The sequence below is a fragment of the Salvelinus sp. IW2-2015 genome, unplaced genomic scaffold (genome assembly GCF_002910315.2).
Source record: "Salvelinus sp. IW2-2015 unplaced genomic scaffold, ASM291031v2 Un_scaffold1824, whole genome shotgun sequence".
NCBI classification, from domain to species: domain Eukaryota; kingdom Metazoa; phylum Chordata; class Actinopteri; order Salmoniformes; family Salmonidae; genus Salvelinus; species Salvelinus sp. IW2-2015.
The window spans coordinates 147,195-164,271 of record NW_019943195.1 but is presented as its reverse complement, the minus strand read 5'-3'; the positions used below and the strand labels follow the sequence as shown (position 1 = coordinate 164,271).

The 17,077-nt window shown below is 47.9% G+C and overlaps 1 protein-coding gene across 1 annotated transcript in view; it reads left to right on the top strand.

Annotated features, from left to right (window-relative positions):
• Window positions 1-17,077, top strand: part of LOC139024731 (dynein axonemal heavy chain 2-like) — a 95,435-nt gene that overhangs the window by 15,029 nt on the left and 63,329 nt on the right. Inside the window, 12 exon segments of the mRNA XM_070439650.1 lie at window positions 3,849-4,140; window positions 4,338-4,423; window positions 4,881-5,034; window positions 5,441-5,570; window positions 5,573-5,587; window positions 7,383-7,550; window positions 8,485-8,645; window positions 11,560-11,699; window positions 12,665-12,797; window positions 13,882-13,994; window positions 13,996-14,019; window positions 16,242-16,452. Of these exon segments, the coding sequence (XP_070295751.1) occupies window positions 3,849-4,140; window positions 4,338-4,423; window positions 4,881-5,034; window positions 5,441-5,570; window positions 5,573-5,587; window positions 7,383-7,550; window positions 8,485-8,645; window positions 11,560-11,699; window positions 12,665-12,797; window positions 13,882-13,994; window positions 13,996-14,019; window positions 16,242-16,452 (1,627 nt within the window).

The following is a 17,077-nucleotide window of genomic DNA, read 5'->3' as shown; positions in this document are numbered from 1 at the left end:
TAGAGGACAGAGGATGGAGAGAGCAGTAGGAGAGGATAGAGGAAGAGATGGAGAGAGCAGGGGAGAGGAATAGAGGAAGAGGATGGAGAGAGCAGGGGAAGAAGGGAGGAAGAGGGATGGAGAGAGCAGGGGAGAGGATAGAGGAAGACGATGGAGAGAGCAGGGGAGAGGATAGATGAAGGGGATGGAGAGAGCAGGGGGAGAAAGGGAGGAAGAGAATGGAGAGAGCGGGGAAGACAGGGAGGAAGAGGATGGAAGAGTAGGGGAGAGGATAGAGGAAGACGATGGAGAGAGCAGGGGAGAGGATAGAGGAAGAGGGATGGGAGAGAGCAGGGGAGAAGATAGAGGATGGAAGAGTAGGGGAGAGGATAGAGGAAGGAGATGAGAGGAGCCGGGGAGAGATAGGAGATTGGAGAGAGCAGGGGAGAGGAAGAGGAAGGGAATGGAGAGAGCGGGGAGAGGATAGAGGAGGAGAATGGAGAGAGCAGGGAGAAGATAGAGGAGAGGATGGAGAGAGCAGGGGAGAGGATAGAGGAAGACAATGGAGAGAGCAGGTGAGAGGATAGAGGAAGAGGATGAGGAGAGCAGGGGGGAGAGGATAGAGGAGAGGATGGAGAGAAGGCAGGGGAGAGAGATAGAGGAAGAGGATGGAGAGAGCAGGGGAGGATAGAGGATGGAGAGAGCAGGGAGAGGATAGAGGATGGAGAAGAGCAGGGGGAGAGAGGTATAGAGAAGAGGATGGAGAGAAGAGGGGAGAGGAGAGGAAGAGGATGGAGAGAGAGGGGGAGAGAGGGATAGCGAAGAGGATGGAGAGAGCAGGGGAGAGGATTGAGGAAGAGGATGGAGAGAGCCGGGGAAGAGAAGGAGGAAGAGGATGGAGAGAGCAGGGGAAGAGGATGGAGAGAGCAGGGGACGCAGCGTAGAGGAAGGGATGGAGAAGCGGGGAAGAAAGAGGAATGGAGAGAGCAGGGGCAGAAGTAGAGGACAGAGGTGGAGAGAGCAGGGGGAAAGGAGGAAGAGATGGAGAGAGCAGGGGGAGAGAGGAGAGGAAGAGCATGGAGAGAGCAGGGGAAGAGGAGAGGAAGAAGGATGGAGAGAGAGCAGGGGGAAGGATGAGAGGAAGAGGATGGAGAGAGCAGGCGGAGAGAGGAAGAGGAAGAGGATGAAGAGAGGAGAGGGAGAGGAAGAGGTATGAGAGGAGGGGGAGGAGAGCGATGGGGAGCAGAAGGGAGAGGAGGAGAGAGCAGGAGAGAGAGGAAGTGGAGAGAGCAGGGGAGAGAGGAAGAGGAAGAGATGGAAAGAGAGAGGGGGAAGGGAGGGATGGAGAGAGCGGGGAAGACAGGGGAGAGGAGAGAGGAGTAGGGGAGAGCCATGGGGAAGAACGAGGAGAGGGAAGAAGGATAGGGAAGAGGAGGGAAGACAGGAGAGGAGAAGAGGCATAGAGAGGAAGAAGAGGATGGAGAGAGCAGGGGAAGAGGGAAGGAGAGGATGGAGAGAGCAGGGGGAGAGAGGGAGGAAGAGGATGAGAGAGCAGGGGGAGAGAGGGAGGAAGAGGTGAAGAGAGCAGGGGGACGAGAGGGAGGAAGGGATGGAGAGAGCAGGGGAAGAGGGGAGGAAGAGGATGGAGAGAGCAGGGGAAGAGGATGGAGAGAAGCAGGGGAAGACGGGAGGAAAGGATGGAAGAGAAGCAGGGGAGACAGGGAGGAAGAGGATGGAGAGAGAGCAGGGGGAGAGAGGGAGGAAGAGGATAGAGAGTGAGAGAAAGAAGTGAAGGGACACATGTCAGAGGAGAGCGTGTTCGAGAGAGAAGAAGGGAGAACGTGAGACAGATAAGATGGAGGCATCACTCAGTTGCAGAAAGAGAGTGATATTGAAAAGAAAGATGAGGTGTGTGTGTGTGTGTGTGTGTGTGTGTGTGTGTGTGTGGTGGGAGGGGAAGAGTTGATCAAAAAAGAGACGTTCCCGAGAAAGAGAAAAGGGAGAAGCGGCAGAAAAAATGAAAGGAAAAGGAGCATCCAATCCAGCATGCTTTTTCCCTGTCTTCCTAAATGAGCGGTGCAGTGGCACATATTTACTTGTTGTCATAATCATCATCACCCTCAGGATAATTCTGCTGAGATGAAGAGAGAGATATAGAGAACGCAGAGACAGGGTGGGGTGAAGAGAGAGAGAGGGGGGGTGAGTGAGAGAGGCGAGAGAGAGAGGAGAGAGGGGGGATGGAGTGAGAGAGCGAGAGAGAGAGAGAGGCTGGGGGTGAGAGTAGCGAGAGAGAGAGGGTGGGGTTGAGAGAGCGAGAGAGAAGAGGGGGGGTGGGTGAGAGCAGCGAGCGAGAGAGAGAGAGAGGGGTGTGGGGTGGAGAGAGCGAGACACAGGGAAAGGATGATGAAGGAGGACCACACGTTCAGAGCAAAGAACTAGACTCATTATCAGGAAACATGGCTCTGCAGTGATACTGACTGACTGAAACACACACAGGAAGAGAGAGAGGAGAGAAGAGGAGAAGGAGTTTGAGGAAGACAAGGAGAGAGAGAGGAGAGAGGAAGGAGAAGAGATGAGGAGGACAGGGAGGGATAGGAGAGAGAGGAGAAGGAGAATGAGGAGGACATGGAGGAAGAAGAGAGGAGAGAAGAGGAGAAGGAGATGAGAGGACAGGGAGGGATGAGGAGAAAAGGTGGTGAGGATGTAGGTGATGAAGCAGAAGGGAGGTGACTAGAAGAGAAGAGGTGAGAAGAATGAGGGGGAGGATTGCAGAGGCGGAGAAGCAGCATTGAGCAGAAGCTGAATAAATGTCTGTGTTGTGTGTGTGGTTATGTGGTCTGTGTGTGTGACTGACAGTTAAGGGAAAGGTCATCGTTGATGAGGTTGAAGCGGCTCTGCAGGCGGCCTGAGATGTGAGTCTCCCCCACAGGTGGACCCATAGACGCGCAGCAGGAAATGTCTGTACACACATGCACACACCACACAACACACACACACCCAACACACACGACAACACACACACTGAGGACACACACAACACACACACACATCACACACCACACACCACACACCACACACACACACACAAACACACACACACACACACACAATGACACACACCACACACCCAGGGTTTAAACAGCACATTCAACACAAACAAATTCACACAGGCAGTCTGCATAGAATGCATGAAACATGTTGCCGCACACACTAAACGCGGAAGATGAATTCAACACACACACAATGTCCTAACACAAAATACCTTTAAATAGATACTAAGGAGAGGGAACTAAGAACTTTAGTATTAAAACGAGCCCCCCCCCGACACACGGCTTATGGTACCCCACCCTCTCCTCTCACCGTTGACACACTTGGGTCTGTTTCTGGCCGGTACGTACAGAAGCCGTAGATCGATCAGAGGCGGAGCAGCTCCAGCGGCGCTGGGAGCAAAGTCGTCGTTGGGCCGGCATGTTCAGGTCGTCCAGGGAGGCCAGCATGCGCTACCGCCCACAGGCACATATACACCTTTAGTCTCTTCTCCACACGACTCTCAATGATGGCCTGTACGTTGTTGGACGTGGTCTGGACGGTGGAGACAGAGGGGAAGGGGGGATGGTTAGAATGGGGAGACAGAGGGGATAGAGGGGGAATCCTCTCCCCTACTCTCTCCATCCTCTTCCTCTATCCTCTCCCCTGCCTCTCTTATCGATTGTCACACTTTTTCTCTCTCTCTCAACGCTGTCATGTGTACATGTTTACTCTTTCACGTCTTTCTGCGTTTCTTTCTTTCCTCACTCCCTCTCCTCTCCTTCTCTCCCCCTCTCCAAGAGTCTCCGATCAAACACATCTACGTCACTATGATCACTCAGAAGCTCTTGTGCTCTCCCTTCCTATCCTCCTGCACCCCCTCTCTCCTCTTTCATCCCTCCCTCCCTCACCTCCCCTCTCCTCTCTCTCTCTCCCCCTCTCCAGGAGTCTCAGATCAAGCGTATCTATGGTACTATGATCAACCAGAAGCTGCAGGAGTTTGAGGAGGAGGTGAAGCCTATAGGTTCCGTCCTGACCCAGGCCACCTTGGAGCTCTACTACTCTACCGTCGCCCGCTTCCTGCCCACGCCCGCCAAGATACACTACCTCTTCAACCTCAGAGACATCTCCAGGGTAAGGGCTACACACACACGCCATGACATACACACAGACATACACACACACACACACACACACACGCACGAGTCATACTGAATGCATCGACTCTCACTCAATCTCTCTTAATCCTGGTGTTCAGTGGGTTTAGGTATAGATTAACAGTGGACTTGTGTTTCTGTGCGTCAATAAGCTGTCGTCTCCTCCTTGTCTAGGTGTTCCAGGGTTTACTGCGAGCTCACAGAGACTTCCACGACACCAAGCAGAGCATCACCAGACTGTGGATACACGAGTGCTTCAGGTATACTGCTCTCTATCCCTCGTTATAAACTGGCTGGTTCCAGCCCTGAATGCTAATTGGCGGACAGCCGTGGTATACCACGGGTATGACAAAACAGTTATTTTTACTGCTCTACTTACTTTGGTAACCAGTTTATAATAGCAATAAGGCACCTCGGAGGTTTGTGGTATATGGCCAAATATACCAGGGCTAAGGGCTGTATCCAYGCACTCCGCGTTGCGTCGTGCTTAATAACAGCCCTTAGCCGCGGTATATTYGCCATATACCACATCCRCTCGGGCCAGCTTAAATATATTATACTAAGACATAGGATAAGAGGAACATTCATTGTACCCAAGGAGACAGTAGTCTTTACCACTACAGTATATACTGTGTACATTCTGTCTGCCTGTGTGACATGCAGCACTGATGGGACAGTGTCCCTGACTCCTCTGGTCTCCTCTCCCCCCATCCCCAGGGTGTTCTCAGACCGTCTGGTGGACCAGAGTGACACAGAGGCCTTCGTAGGGCTGCTGGCTGAGAAACTAGGTTCTCTGTTTGAACTCACCTACCACAGCATCTGCCCCAACAAACAACCACCCATATTCGGTACTAACAAACGCTCACTCGCGGTATCACACAGACACACACACACACACACCCACCACACCACACACACACACACACACACACACACACACACACACACACACACACACACACACACACACACACACACACACACACACACACACACACACACACACACACACACACACACACCAGGGGACGGGAAGGATGGGATGTTTTCTTTAACTAGTCTACTGATGAATGGATGTGTGTGTACATTGACAAGCGGGACTGGATGAAGGATCGATTAGGTTATTGATTGATGAGTTGTTTGTAATAGTGAGCCGGTGGTTGGTTGATGATTACAACAGCTCTGTCTCCCGCAGAGTTGTTTACAGACGTCTTGTATGTCATATAACTACGTGTGTGTGTTTGCGTGTGTGTGTGGTCTCTCTCTCTCTCTCTCAGGACTTCCTGAAGGAGCCTCGTGTGTATGAGGATCTAGTGGACTTCAAGACGTTGAAGGTTTCATGGATTCTCAGCTGGAGGACTACAACCCTGACCCCTGGAGTGGTGCCCATGTCCCTGGTGCTGTTCAGAGAGCCATAGAACACGGTGAGAGTACTGGAGTCGTCCTCTGTTGATGATAATGATAGTCAGTATAGTACATATGAATACGCATATCACACTAAAACTTCAAATATCACAGCCATACAAAATACAGTCAGCACATCAAATCAAATCAAATGTTAGTTATAAAGCCCTTCTACATCAGCTGATGTCTCAAAGTGCTGTCAGAAACCCAGCCTAAACCCCAACAGCAAGCAATGCAGGTGTAGAAGCCACGGTGGCTAGGAAAAACTCCCTAAAAGGCCAGAACCTAGGAAGAAACCTAGAGAGGAACCAGGCTCGAGGGGTGCCAGTCCTCTTCTGGCTGTGCCGGGGGAGATTATAACAGAACATGGCCAAGATGTTCAAATGTTCATAGATGACCAACAGGGTCAAATAATAATAATCACAGTGGTTGTCGAGGGTGGCAACAGGTCAGCACCTCGGAGTAAATGTCAGTTGGCTTTTCGTAGCCGATCACATTCAGAGTTACTCCTACCGCTCCTGCTGTCTCTAGAGAGTGAAAACAGCAGTCTGGACAGGTAGCAGGTCCGGTGAACAGTCAGGGTTCCATAGCCGCAGGCAGAACAGTTGAAACTGGAGCAGCAGCACGGCCAGGTGGACTGGGGACAGCAAGGAGTCATCAGGTCAGGTAATCCTGAGGCATGGTCCTAGGACTCAGGTCCTCCGAGAGAGAGAGAGYGAGAAAGAAAGAAAGAAAGAGAAAATTAGAGAGAGCATACTTAAATMRACACAGGACACCGGATAAAACAGAAGAAATACTCCAGATACAACAGACTGACCCTAGCACCCCAACACATAAACTACTGCAGCATAAATACTGGAGGCTGAGACAGGAGGGGTCGGGAGACACTGTGGCCCCATCCGACGATATTCCCGGACAGGGCCAAACTGGTAGGTTATAACCCCACCCACTTTGCCAAAGCACAGCCCCCACATCACTAGAAGGATATCTTCAACCATCAACTTACCATCCTGKGACAAGGCCGAGTATAGCCCACAAAGATCTCCACCACTGCACAACCCAAGGGGGTGCGCCAACCCAGACAGGATCACATCAGTGACTCAACCCACTCAAGTGACGCACCCCTCCTAGGGACAGCTTGGAAGAGCACCAGTAAGCCAGTGACTCAGCCCCTGTAATAGGGTTAGAGGCAGAGAATCCCAGTGGAGAGAGTGGAACCGGCCAGGCAGAGACAGCAAGGGCGGTTCGTTGCTCCAGAGCCTTTCSGTTCACCTTCACACTTCTGGGCCAGACTACACTCAATCATAGGACCATACTAGGACCATACCATACATTCATAAGACCATAGGATCATACTGAAGAGATGAGTCTTCAATAAAGACTTAAAGGTTGAGACCGAGTCTGCGTCTCTCACATGGGTAGGCAGACCATTCCATAAGCTGTTTGCTTAGAAATTCTAGGGACAGTTAGGAGGCCTGCGTCTTGTGACCGTAGCGTACGTGTAGGTARGTACGGCAGGACCAKATCGGAAAGATAGGTAGGAGCAAGCCCATGTAATGCTTTGTAGGTTTTGCAGTAGAACCTTGAAATCAGCCCTTGCCTTAACAGGAAGCCAGTGTAGAGAGGCTAGCACTGGAGTACATCCTGTTAGCACACATCCCTGGTGTTTGGMCTTACCTTTTCATTACTTTGGCTCTTACTTTCCACCAAGAAAATATCTTCGTTTTCATATCTTACCAATGAGTCAGGTTCGGGATGGGTGTTGGTGTCTAGCTTTGCTGAGCATACAAACAATCTGTGTGTGTGTTCCCTCAGTAACCCGTGTGGTGCGTGTGATCAGCCAGCCCAGAGGGAACATGCTGCTGGTGGGCATCGGGGGCTCAGGTAGACAGAGCCTTTCCAAGATGGCCGCCTCCATCTGTGAGTACCTGGTCTTCCAGGTGGAAGTCACCAAGCAGTACCGCAAGCAGGAGTTCAGAGAGGGTAAGAGACCATTATATATTACCTACTACCAGCACATGGGTTGAAATACTTTTTGAAATCATTTCAAATACTTCATCTGTGCTTGATTGAGCTTGCCTAGCACAATGGAACCAATGAGGGGGAGACTTTGTAGTCAACTGCACTACAGAGGTATGAGACATGATATATTTGGACCTGTTCTGCAAGAGAAATTTGTCAAATTTGGTTGATCTGCCAACAGCAAGGCATTTGTTTAGAACAGGGGTCTTCAACCTTTTCTTGTCCAGGGACCCCCTGGCAACCCAGGGACCCCCTCCCAGGAGACCTGGCAACCCAGGGACCCCCATCATATGTTAGCCCCCCCCAAAATAAATTCATGTCTTGTCTTATCATCAGGTGAATGATAATGGAAAGGATATCAAATCAACKTTTTAAAATTAATAGAAGTAATTTATTCGGTTGTTGCTAGCAACATTCTTATTATAAAAACATTTTCGCAGACCCCCTGCAGTACATCTGCGGACCCCCCGTTGAATACCTCTGGTTTAGAACATAATTGCACTGAATTACAGCACGCTGCTCAGGGCTGCTCGCTGCCTGAGCGTTTAATATGAATTGAGTCAGACTGATAGCCGTACGTTCTGCTCTAATTGAACACAACACTTTATTTAGATGGTGTTTTCCTGTTTGTTTGTTGTTAGTTTATATTTTAGTTGCTTTTCAACTGGTGCAGTTATTTTGATTGTTCAGGAATGTCCTACTTTGTTGAGTCAGATTCTAGGCCTACAACCTTAACCAAAATACTTTTGTCGTGATCACAACCCGGCAACACACACACACACACACACACACATCCACTTTCGCACTCTCTGTCTCTCTCTCACAAACAAACACACGCACACACACGCACACACACATCCTTGAGTCTTCTCCTCCCATGCATGTCTCCTCCCAGACATAAAGAAGTTGTATCGTCTGACGGGTGTGGACAACAAGCCCACAGTGTTCCTGTTCAACGACACACAGATAGTAGACCAGTCTTTCCTAGAGGACATCAACAACATCCTCAGCTCTGGAGAGGTGCCCAACCTCTACAAACAGGACGAGTTTGAAGAGGTACGATTACTAAACAGGGTTTAATACAATGCAACGTTGGCCTCTGTTATTGTGAAAGAGGGACTTTACACAGGTGCTAGTGCACTGAGTGTACAAAACATTAAGAACACCTTCCTAATATTGAGTTGCTGCACCCCCCCCCCACCTCCCACTTTTGCTCTCAGAACAGCCTCAGTTTGTTGGGGCATGGACTCTACAAGGTGTCGAAAGCATTCCACAGGGATGTTGGCCCATGTTGACTCCGATGCTTCCCACACTTGTGTCAAGTTGGCTGAATGTCCTTTGGGTGGTGGACCATCCTTGATACACGTGGGAAACTGTTCAGCGGGAAAAACCCAGTAGCGTTGCAGTTCTTGACACTGAAACACACTGTTGTACACYGTGATCCAGAGCATCCCAAACKTGCTCAATGGGTGACATGTCTGGTSAGTATGCAGGCCATGGAAGAACTYGGACATGTTCAARTTCCAGGAATTGTGTACAGATCCTTGRGACATGGGGCCGTGCATTATCATGCTGAAACATGAGGTGATGGCAGCGGATGAACGGCATGACAATGGGCCTCAGGATCTCGTCACGGTATCTCTGTGCATTCAAATTCCCCGTCGATAAAATGCAATTGTGTTCGTTGTCCGTYGCTTTTGCCTGCRCATACCATAACCCCACCGCCACCATGGGGCACTCTGTTCACAATGTTYACATCAYCAAACTGCTCAACCACACAARGCCATACACGCTGTCTGCCATCTGCCCYGTACAGTTGAAACCGYGATTCATCCYTGAAGAGCACACTTCTCCAGCGTGCCASTGMCCYTCGAAGGTSAYCATTTGGCRGCTGAAMTCGGWTACGGTGCCGAACTGTAGTCAGGTTAAGACCCTGGTGAGGARGACYAGCACYCAGATGAGCTTCACTGAGACAGTTTCTGACAGTTGGTGCAGAAATTCTTTGGTTATGCAAACCCACAGTWTCATCAGCTTCCCGGGTGGCTGGTCTCAGACAATCCTGCAGGTGAAGAAGCTGGATGTGGAGGTCCTGGGCTGGCGTGGTTGCAAAGTGGTCTACGGTTGTGAGGCCGGTTGGACGTACTGCCAAATTCTCTAAAACGACGTTGGAGGGMGCTTATGGTAGAGAAATTAACATTCAATTCTCTGGCAAAAGCTATGGTGGACYTTCCTGCAGTAGGCATGCCAATTGCACGCTCCCTAAAAACTTGAGACATCTGTAGCATTGTGCTGTGTGACAAAACTGCACATTTAAGAGTGGCCTTTTATTGCCCCCAGCACAAGGTGCACCTGTGTAATTATCATGCCGTTTAATCCGCTTCTTGATATGCCACACTTGTCTGGTGAATAGATTATCTTGGCAAAGCAGAAATGCTRACTAACAGGGATGTAAACCAATTTGTGCACAAAAAAAGAAGCAAGCTTTTTATGCATTTGGAAAATGTCTGGGATCTTTTATTTCAACTCATGAAACATGGGACCAACACTTTACATGTTGCATTGATATTTTTGTTCAGTGTTTATAATATATACTGTATGAATGAATGAAGGATTTTTTGTTGTTGTGTCAAATCGCCAGTTGGCAACCCATCCCTTATGGGATTAATTGATGTCACGCCCTGGCCTTAGTTATCTTTGTTTTCTTTATTCTTTTAGTTAGGTCAGGGTGTGTCATGGGGATGTATGTGTTTTGTATTGTCTATGGGTTTTTGTATGTTTATGGGGCAGTGTCTAGTCTAGGTGTATGTATGTCTATGGTTYCCTAGATTGGTTCTCAATTAGAGACAGCTGTCTATCGTTGTCTCTGATTGGGAACCATATTTAGGCAGCCATATTCATTAGGTAGTTCGTGGGTGATTGTCTATGTCTATGTTGCATGTATGCACATTGTTTATATAGCCTCACGTTTGTTGTTTAGTTTAGTTTGTAAAGTGTTCTTCGTCTTCGTTATATTAAACGAGAAGATGTATTGTTATCACGCTGCGCCTTGGTCCTCTCTTCCACCATACGACGATCGTGACAATTGACACATAAACAAACATTACAATAATTCACTGTGGTAATTCAGTGTTAATTCTTCTTCCGGTGTTTGCTGCAGTGTGCATCGCATAAAGAGTGAAACAATTTAAGATCAAAATCAGTACATTATTGWAAATAAGGTTATCCAAACAATAATTACATCCCTAGAGCAGTACAAATATATACATACACACATACATACATATACACTGCATATATACACATACAAACATGCATACATAATATAAGCATTTGTTCTTTACTGACTTGCCTAGTTAAATAAAATCAAAATAACTTACAGATAAATAAATACAGAAAAAMGAAACAGAAGGCATTTGAACCCAGTCTGGCACAAAGAGAAGATTCATGCGAGAGACAAGCCTATACACAATCTATATACACACATCCATTTACCACTTAGAAGCTAAATATTTGTATAATTTAATTATAGGTAGCCCTTTTTATTTTATTCCAGGCTTTATCGAAATATTCCGCAAACAGAAATACACAATGGGCAAAATACCACTTCAGTTTCTCCTCATCGCTCAGCCACATAATGCCAGGGTATATCTGGTGTGCTTTCTGGAATAAGAGAAAGCGTATATCGCGGTAGAAAGGGCAATAGAGGATCAAATMAATTTCATTCTGTATTTCTTTGACGTCGCAATAGTTACATAGTGTTTCATCTTCCATTTCACCACGATACCGACTGTATATTATCTCTCTATATAAGTGCATCTCTCACAGAAAAGTCACCACAAAAAAATATAGATAAAAGTGTAATAGTGCTATCCAGCATGTGTGTGGTAGGCTAGTTTATGTTTTCTGTGTTTGTTCTTATGTTGTTTTGTCTCGTTGTGTATTAACCTTTGACCCTGACCTCCTRGTCCAGGTGTCCAGTGCTCTGTCGGACTGCGCCAGGAAAGAGAACATCATTGAGACTCCAGACTCCATGTTCAACTACCTGATAGAGAGAGTGAGGAACAACCTGCACATCGTGCTCTGCATGAGCCCTGTGGGAGACCCCTTCAGGTAAGCCTGCACTCAGGACAGTTTCTGAAGTTAAKGAATGTACAGTGCCTGCTATATCTCACCAAAGCAAAGCGATTAGTAATGTACAAAGCACTGAACACATTCAACAATAAGGGTTTGAGACAGAGATGAAAGCTTTTCCCGCGGCATCATCTGTGCTAATGGGCGACTAGTAGAGGTATCTTCCAAAGCATTGCCACCGTTCTCTCATGATCTGTTTCCTTCTCATGCTCTCTCTGTCTGAGTGTGTAAACCCCACACTCCAGCACAGCTGATTATCAGTATTAGAGCATAGGCAGCCGAACATGAACACTTGTCAGCTTGTTAATGGCTAATGTGCGTCCCGCCYTCCCTTGTCTTGCAAATTAGGAATTGTGTTTAGGATGACACAGCGTTTTAGACCTGAGGCTTGCTGCGATTAGAAATGACAGGATGGATAGCAGACATGARGGCTGGGTCACTCACACACACACGTACACACACACACCAGTCTGTCTCTCTCTCATTAGCGAGACAGGGAAGTGTTCACACATAATACCACTAATTGGGCTGGCAGGGCCCATTACCCAGAGCTAATCACCATGCTTTGGCTGGTGGCTCCAGGGCTGCCGTCCATTCCTCCATCCCTCCATTCCTCCATTCCTCCACCTCTGACCAGTATTCGTGGCCGGGAGTGAGAGGGGTTCTTACCAGGTCAACACAGTCACACTGGCTGTGTGATGGCATGACAGCAATTAGCCAGCAAAACCTAGTGGCTCAGACAATGGAGGTTGGGTCTTGGCAGCTGTTAAGTTGAGGTGATTTAAGTTGCGTTTCTCCAAGAGCTCAACGTGATTTCCATCATTCACAACATTCACCTCCACACCAGTGTTTAGCACCCACCTGGGTAACGCACCCATTTAGACACAACTAGACTCAGATCAATGGAATCTTTGGATCTGATGAACTTGTGTGTGTTCCTCAAGGAACTATATCCGTCAGTACCCAGCCCTGGTGAACTGTGCCACCATCGACTGGTTCTCCGAGTGGCCCAGAGATGCCCTGTTGGAGGTGGCTGAGAGATACCTGGACGGACTGGCCCTGGGCACCGTGGAGGGGGTGAGACACACACACARYCATYRYRARGCACGCACGCACACACAGATAACACACATGCACTTCTATCTAACTGAACTTGGTTAGAAGGTTAGCCTGCTGTGTGATGTAGTGATTCACCCTCTCATCCTTCCTGCTACTAGCTAGTCTTTTAAAAGACATTTATGAAGAGCAGCTGGGTCGTGAAAACCTCAGAGTTAAAAGCTTGTTTTATTGTAGTCTCATCTACTATGCTGTACCCACCACGTACACGTCACCTTCGCCTTCACACTCCTACACAACACTGCTTTGCTCTGTTCTCTGTTTCCACAATGGTATATAATGTTGTAGGAATGTCGTAGGAATGTTTACGGCCAAAAGTATTTTCCTGGCCACATGACCCGATCAGGAGAAACTCTTGGCTCTTGTAATGTTGTATAATGTTTCAATAGTGTTATATGGTCTTGTAATAAAGTTTTATAACGTTGTAATGACATTATATCCATGTTGGGGCTTTATTGTAGATCTAGACAAAGGTATCCAGTATTTTTGTGACCATGCACCAGTCTGTGGCCCAGTAATGTTGTATAACGTTGTAATAACGTTGTAATAACGTTATTCTTTGGTGGAATGTGTTCGTAGAGTCAGACCAAAGTGGCCAGTATTTTTGTGACCATGCACCAGTCTGTGGCCCAGTAATGTTGTATAACGTTGTAATAACGTTCTAATACGTTTTAGGGTGGATGTGTTCCTGTAGATCCAGACCAAAGTGGCCAGTATCTTTGTGACCATGCACCAGTCCTGTGGCCCAGTAATGTTGTATAACAGTTGTATAACGTTGTAACAACGTTCTATCTTTGGTGGATGTGTTCCTGTAGATCCAGACCAAAGTGGCCAGTATCTTTGTGACCATGCACCAGTCTGTGGCCCAGTAATGTTGTATAACGTTGTAATAACGTTGTAATAACGTTATCTCTTTGGGTGGATGTGTTCCTGTAGATCCAGACAAAAGTGGCCAGTATCTTTGTGACCATGCACCAGTCTGTGGCCCAGTAATGTTGTATAACGTTGTAACAACGTTCTATCTTTGGGTGGATGTGTTCTGTAGATCCAGACCAAAGTGGCCAGTATCTTTGTGACCATGCACCAGTCTGTGGCCCAGTTTCCCAGAGGATGGAAACTGGAGCTGAAGAGACACAACTACGTCACTCCTACAACTACCTGAGCTGGTGTCTGGATACAAAAAGTAACTAACTACATCCCCATTGCCAACTCAAAGTGTTCTTAGACTTCTCTCAATCTGTCAGTCATCTCCCTGTCTACCAGGTCTGCTGTCTCCCACTCTTTGATGCAGTATATCTTCACTTTCTGTCTCTCTGTCTCTCTGTATCTATCTGTCTGTCTGTCTTTCTGTCTCTTTCATCAAATTGTATTTGTCACATGCGCCGAATACAACAGGTTTTACACCTTACAGTGAAATGCTTACTTACAAGCCCTTAGCCAACAATGCAGTTTTAAAGAAATACCTAAAAAGAATATCAGAAAGAATACAAATATTTAAGAGAACAGTAAATAACAATAGCAAGGCTATATACAGGGGGGACCGGTACAGAGTCAGTGTGCGGGGGCACCGGTGTCGAGGTAATTAAGGTATTATGTATTAAGTGACTATGTATAGATAATAACGGAGAGTAGCAGCAGCGTAGAAGGGGGGGGGGGGAAATGCAAATAGTCTGGGTAGCCATTTGATTAGATGTTCAGGAGTCTTACGCTTGGGGGTAGAAGCTGTTTAGAAGCTCTTGGACCTAGACTTGGCGCTCCGGTACGCTTGCCGTCCGGTAAAAGAGAAGATTCTATGACTAGAGCAGCTGGTGTCTTTTTATAATTTTTAGGGCCTTCCTCTGACACCGCCTGGAATAGAGGTCCTGGATAGCAGGAAGCTGTGATGTACTGGCCGCACACACTACCTCTGTAGTGCCTTGCAGTCGGAGGCCGAGCAGTTGCCATAACCGGGGCAGTGATGCAACCCGTTAGGATGCTCTCGATGGTGCAGCTGTAAAACCTTTTTGAGGATCTGAGGACCCATGCCAAATCTTTTCAGTCTCCTGAGAGGGAATAGGTTTTTGTCGTGCCCTCTTCATGATTGTCTTGGTGTGCTTGGACCATGTTAGTTTTTGTTGGTGATGTGGACCCCAAGGATCTTGAAGCTCTCAACCTACTCCAATACAGCCCCACCGATGAGAATGGGGGCATGCTCGTCCTCCTTTGCCTGTAGTTCCAATCAACGTTGAAGGAGAGGTTGTTGTCCTTGCACCACACGGTCAGGCCTCTGACCACCTCCCTATAGGCTGTCTCATTGTTGTCGGTGATCAGGCCTACCACTGTTGTGTCATCGGCAAACCTTAATGATGGTGTTGGAGTCGTGTCTGGCCATCAGTCATGAGTGAACAGGGCGTACAGGAGGGGACTGAGCACGCACCCCTGAGGGCCCCCGTGTGAGGATCAGCGTGGCGGATGTGTTGTTACCTACCTTACCACCTGGGGGCGGCCCGTCAGGAAGTCCAGGATCCAGTTGCAGAGGTAGTTGTTTAGCCCCAGGGTCCATTCTCACATAGGTGTTCCTTTTGTCCAGGTGTGAAAGGGCAGTGTGGAGTGCAATAGAGATTGCATCAATCTGTGGATCTGTAGGGGCGGTATGCAAATTGGAGTGGGTCTAAGGTTTCTGGGATAATGGTGTTGAGGTGAGCCACTTCATGGCTACAGACGTGAGTGCTACGCATCGGTAGTCATTTAGGCAGGTTACCTTAGTGTTCTTGGGCACAGGGACTATGGTGGTCTGCTTGAAACATGTTGGTATTACAGACTCAGACAGGGAGAGGTTGAAAATGTCAGTGAAGACACTTGCCAGTTGGTCAGCGCGTGCTCGGAGTACATGTCCTGGTTATCCGTCTGGCCCTGCGGCCTTGTGAATGTTGACCTGTTTAAAGGTCTTACTCACATCGGCTGCGGAGAGCGTGATCACACAGTCGTCCGGAACAGCTGAGGCTCTCATGCACTTTTCAGTGTTACTTGCCTCGAGCGAGCATAGAAGTTATTTAGCTCGTCTGGTAGGCTCGTGTCACTGCGCAGCTCTCGGCTGTGCTTCCCTTTGTAGTCTGTAATAGTTTGCAAGCCCTGCCACATCGGAGGGGCGTCGTAGCCAGTGTAGTACGATTTATTTGTCTGTCTCTGTGTCTGTCTGTCTGTCTGTATCTGTCTGTCTCTGTATCTGTCTGTCTGTCGCTGTATCTTACTATCTGTCTGTATCTGTCTGCCTGCCTCTCTGTATCTGTCTGTCTGTCTGTTTTACTCTATCCGACTCCCTGACTCTCTGTATTCTTGTCTCACTCTCTCCCGTTTTTTATTTCTTTCTCTCACTTGATCTTTCCTTCACTCATTCTAACTCTCCCTCTCCCTGTGTATCTCCAGGCTGCTGGCTGAGAAGCGCAGTGAGCTGGGGGAGCAGGTGTCCAAGCTGAGGAACGGCCTGTTTAAGATAGACGACACGCGCAGCAAGGTGGAGGCCATGTCTGTGGAGCTGGAAGAGGCCAAGAAGAAGGTGGCTGACTTCCAGAAGCAGTGTGAGGAGTACCTGGTCATCATCGTCCAGCAGAAGAGAGAGGCTGATGAACAGCAGAAGGTACGTACAGTTGAAGTCGGAAGTTTACATAGACTTAGGTTGGAGTCATTAAAACCCGTTTTTCAACCACTCCACAAATTTCTTGTTAACAAACTATTTTGGCAAGTCAGTTAGGACATCTACTTTGTGCATGACACAAGTCATTTTTCCAACAATTGTTTACAGACAGATTGTATCACAATTCCAGTGGGTCAGAAGTTTACATACACTAAGTTGACTATGCTTTATACACTTTGGAAATTCCAGAAAATGATGTCATGCTTTAGAAAGCTTCTGATAGGCTAATTGACATCATTTGAAACAATTGAAGGTGTACCTGTGGATGTATTTCAAGGCCTACCTTCAAACTCAGTGCCTCTTTGCTTGAGTCATGGGAAAATCAAAAGAAATCAGCCAGACCTCAGAAAAGATTGTAGACCTCCACAAGTCTGGTTCATCCTTGGGAGCAATTTCCCAATGCCTGAAGGTACCACGTTCATCTGTACAAACAATAGCACGCAAGTATAAACACCATGAGACCAGCGCCGTCGTACCGCTTCAGGAAGGAGATGCGTTCTGTCTCCTTGAGATCAAGTGTACTTTGGGTGCGAAAAGTGCAAATCAATCCCAGAACAAAGCAAGGCTT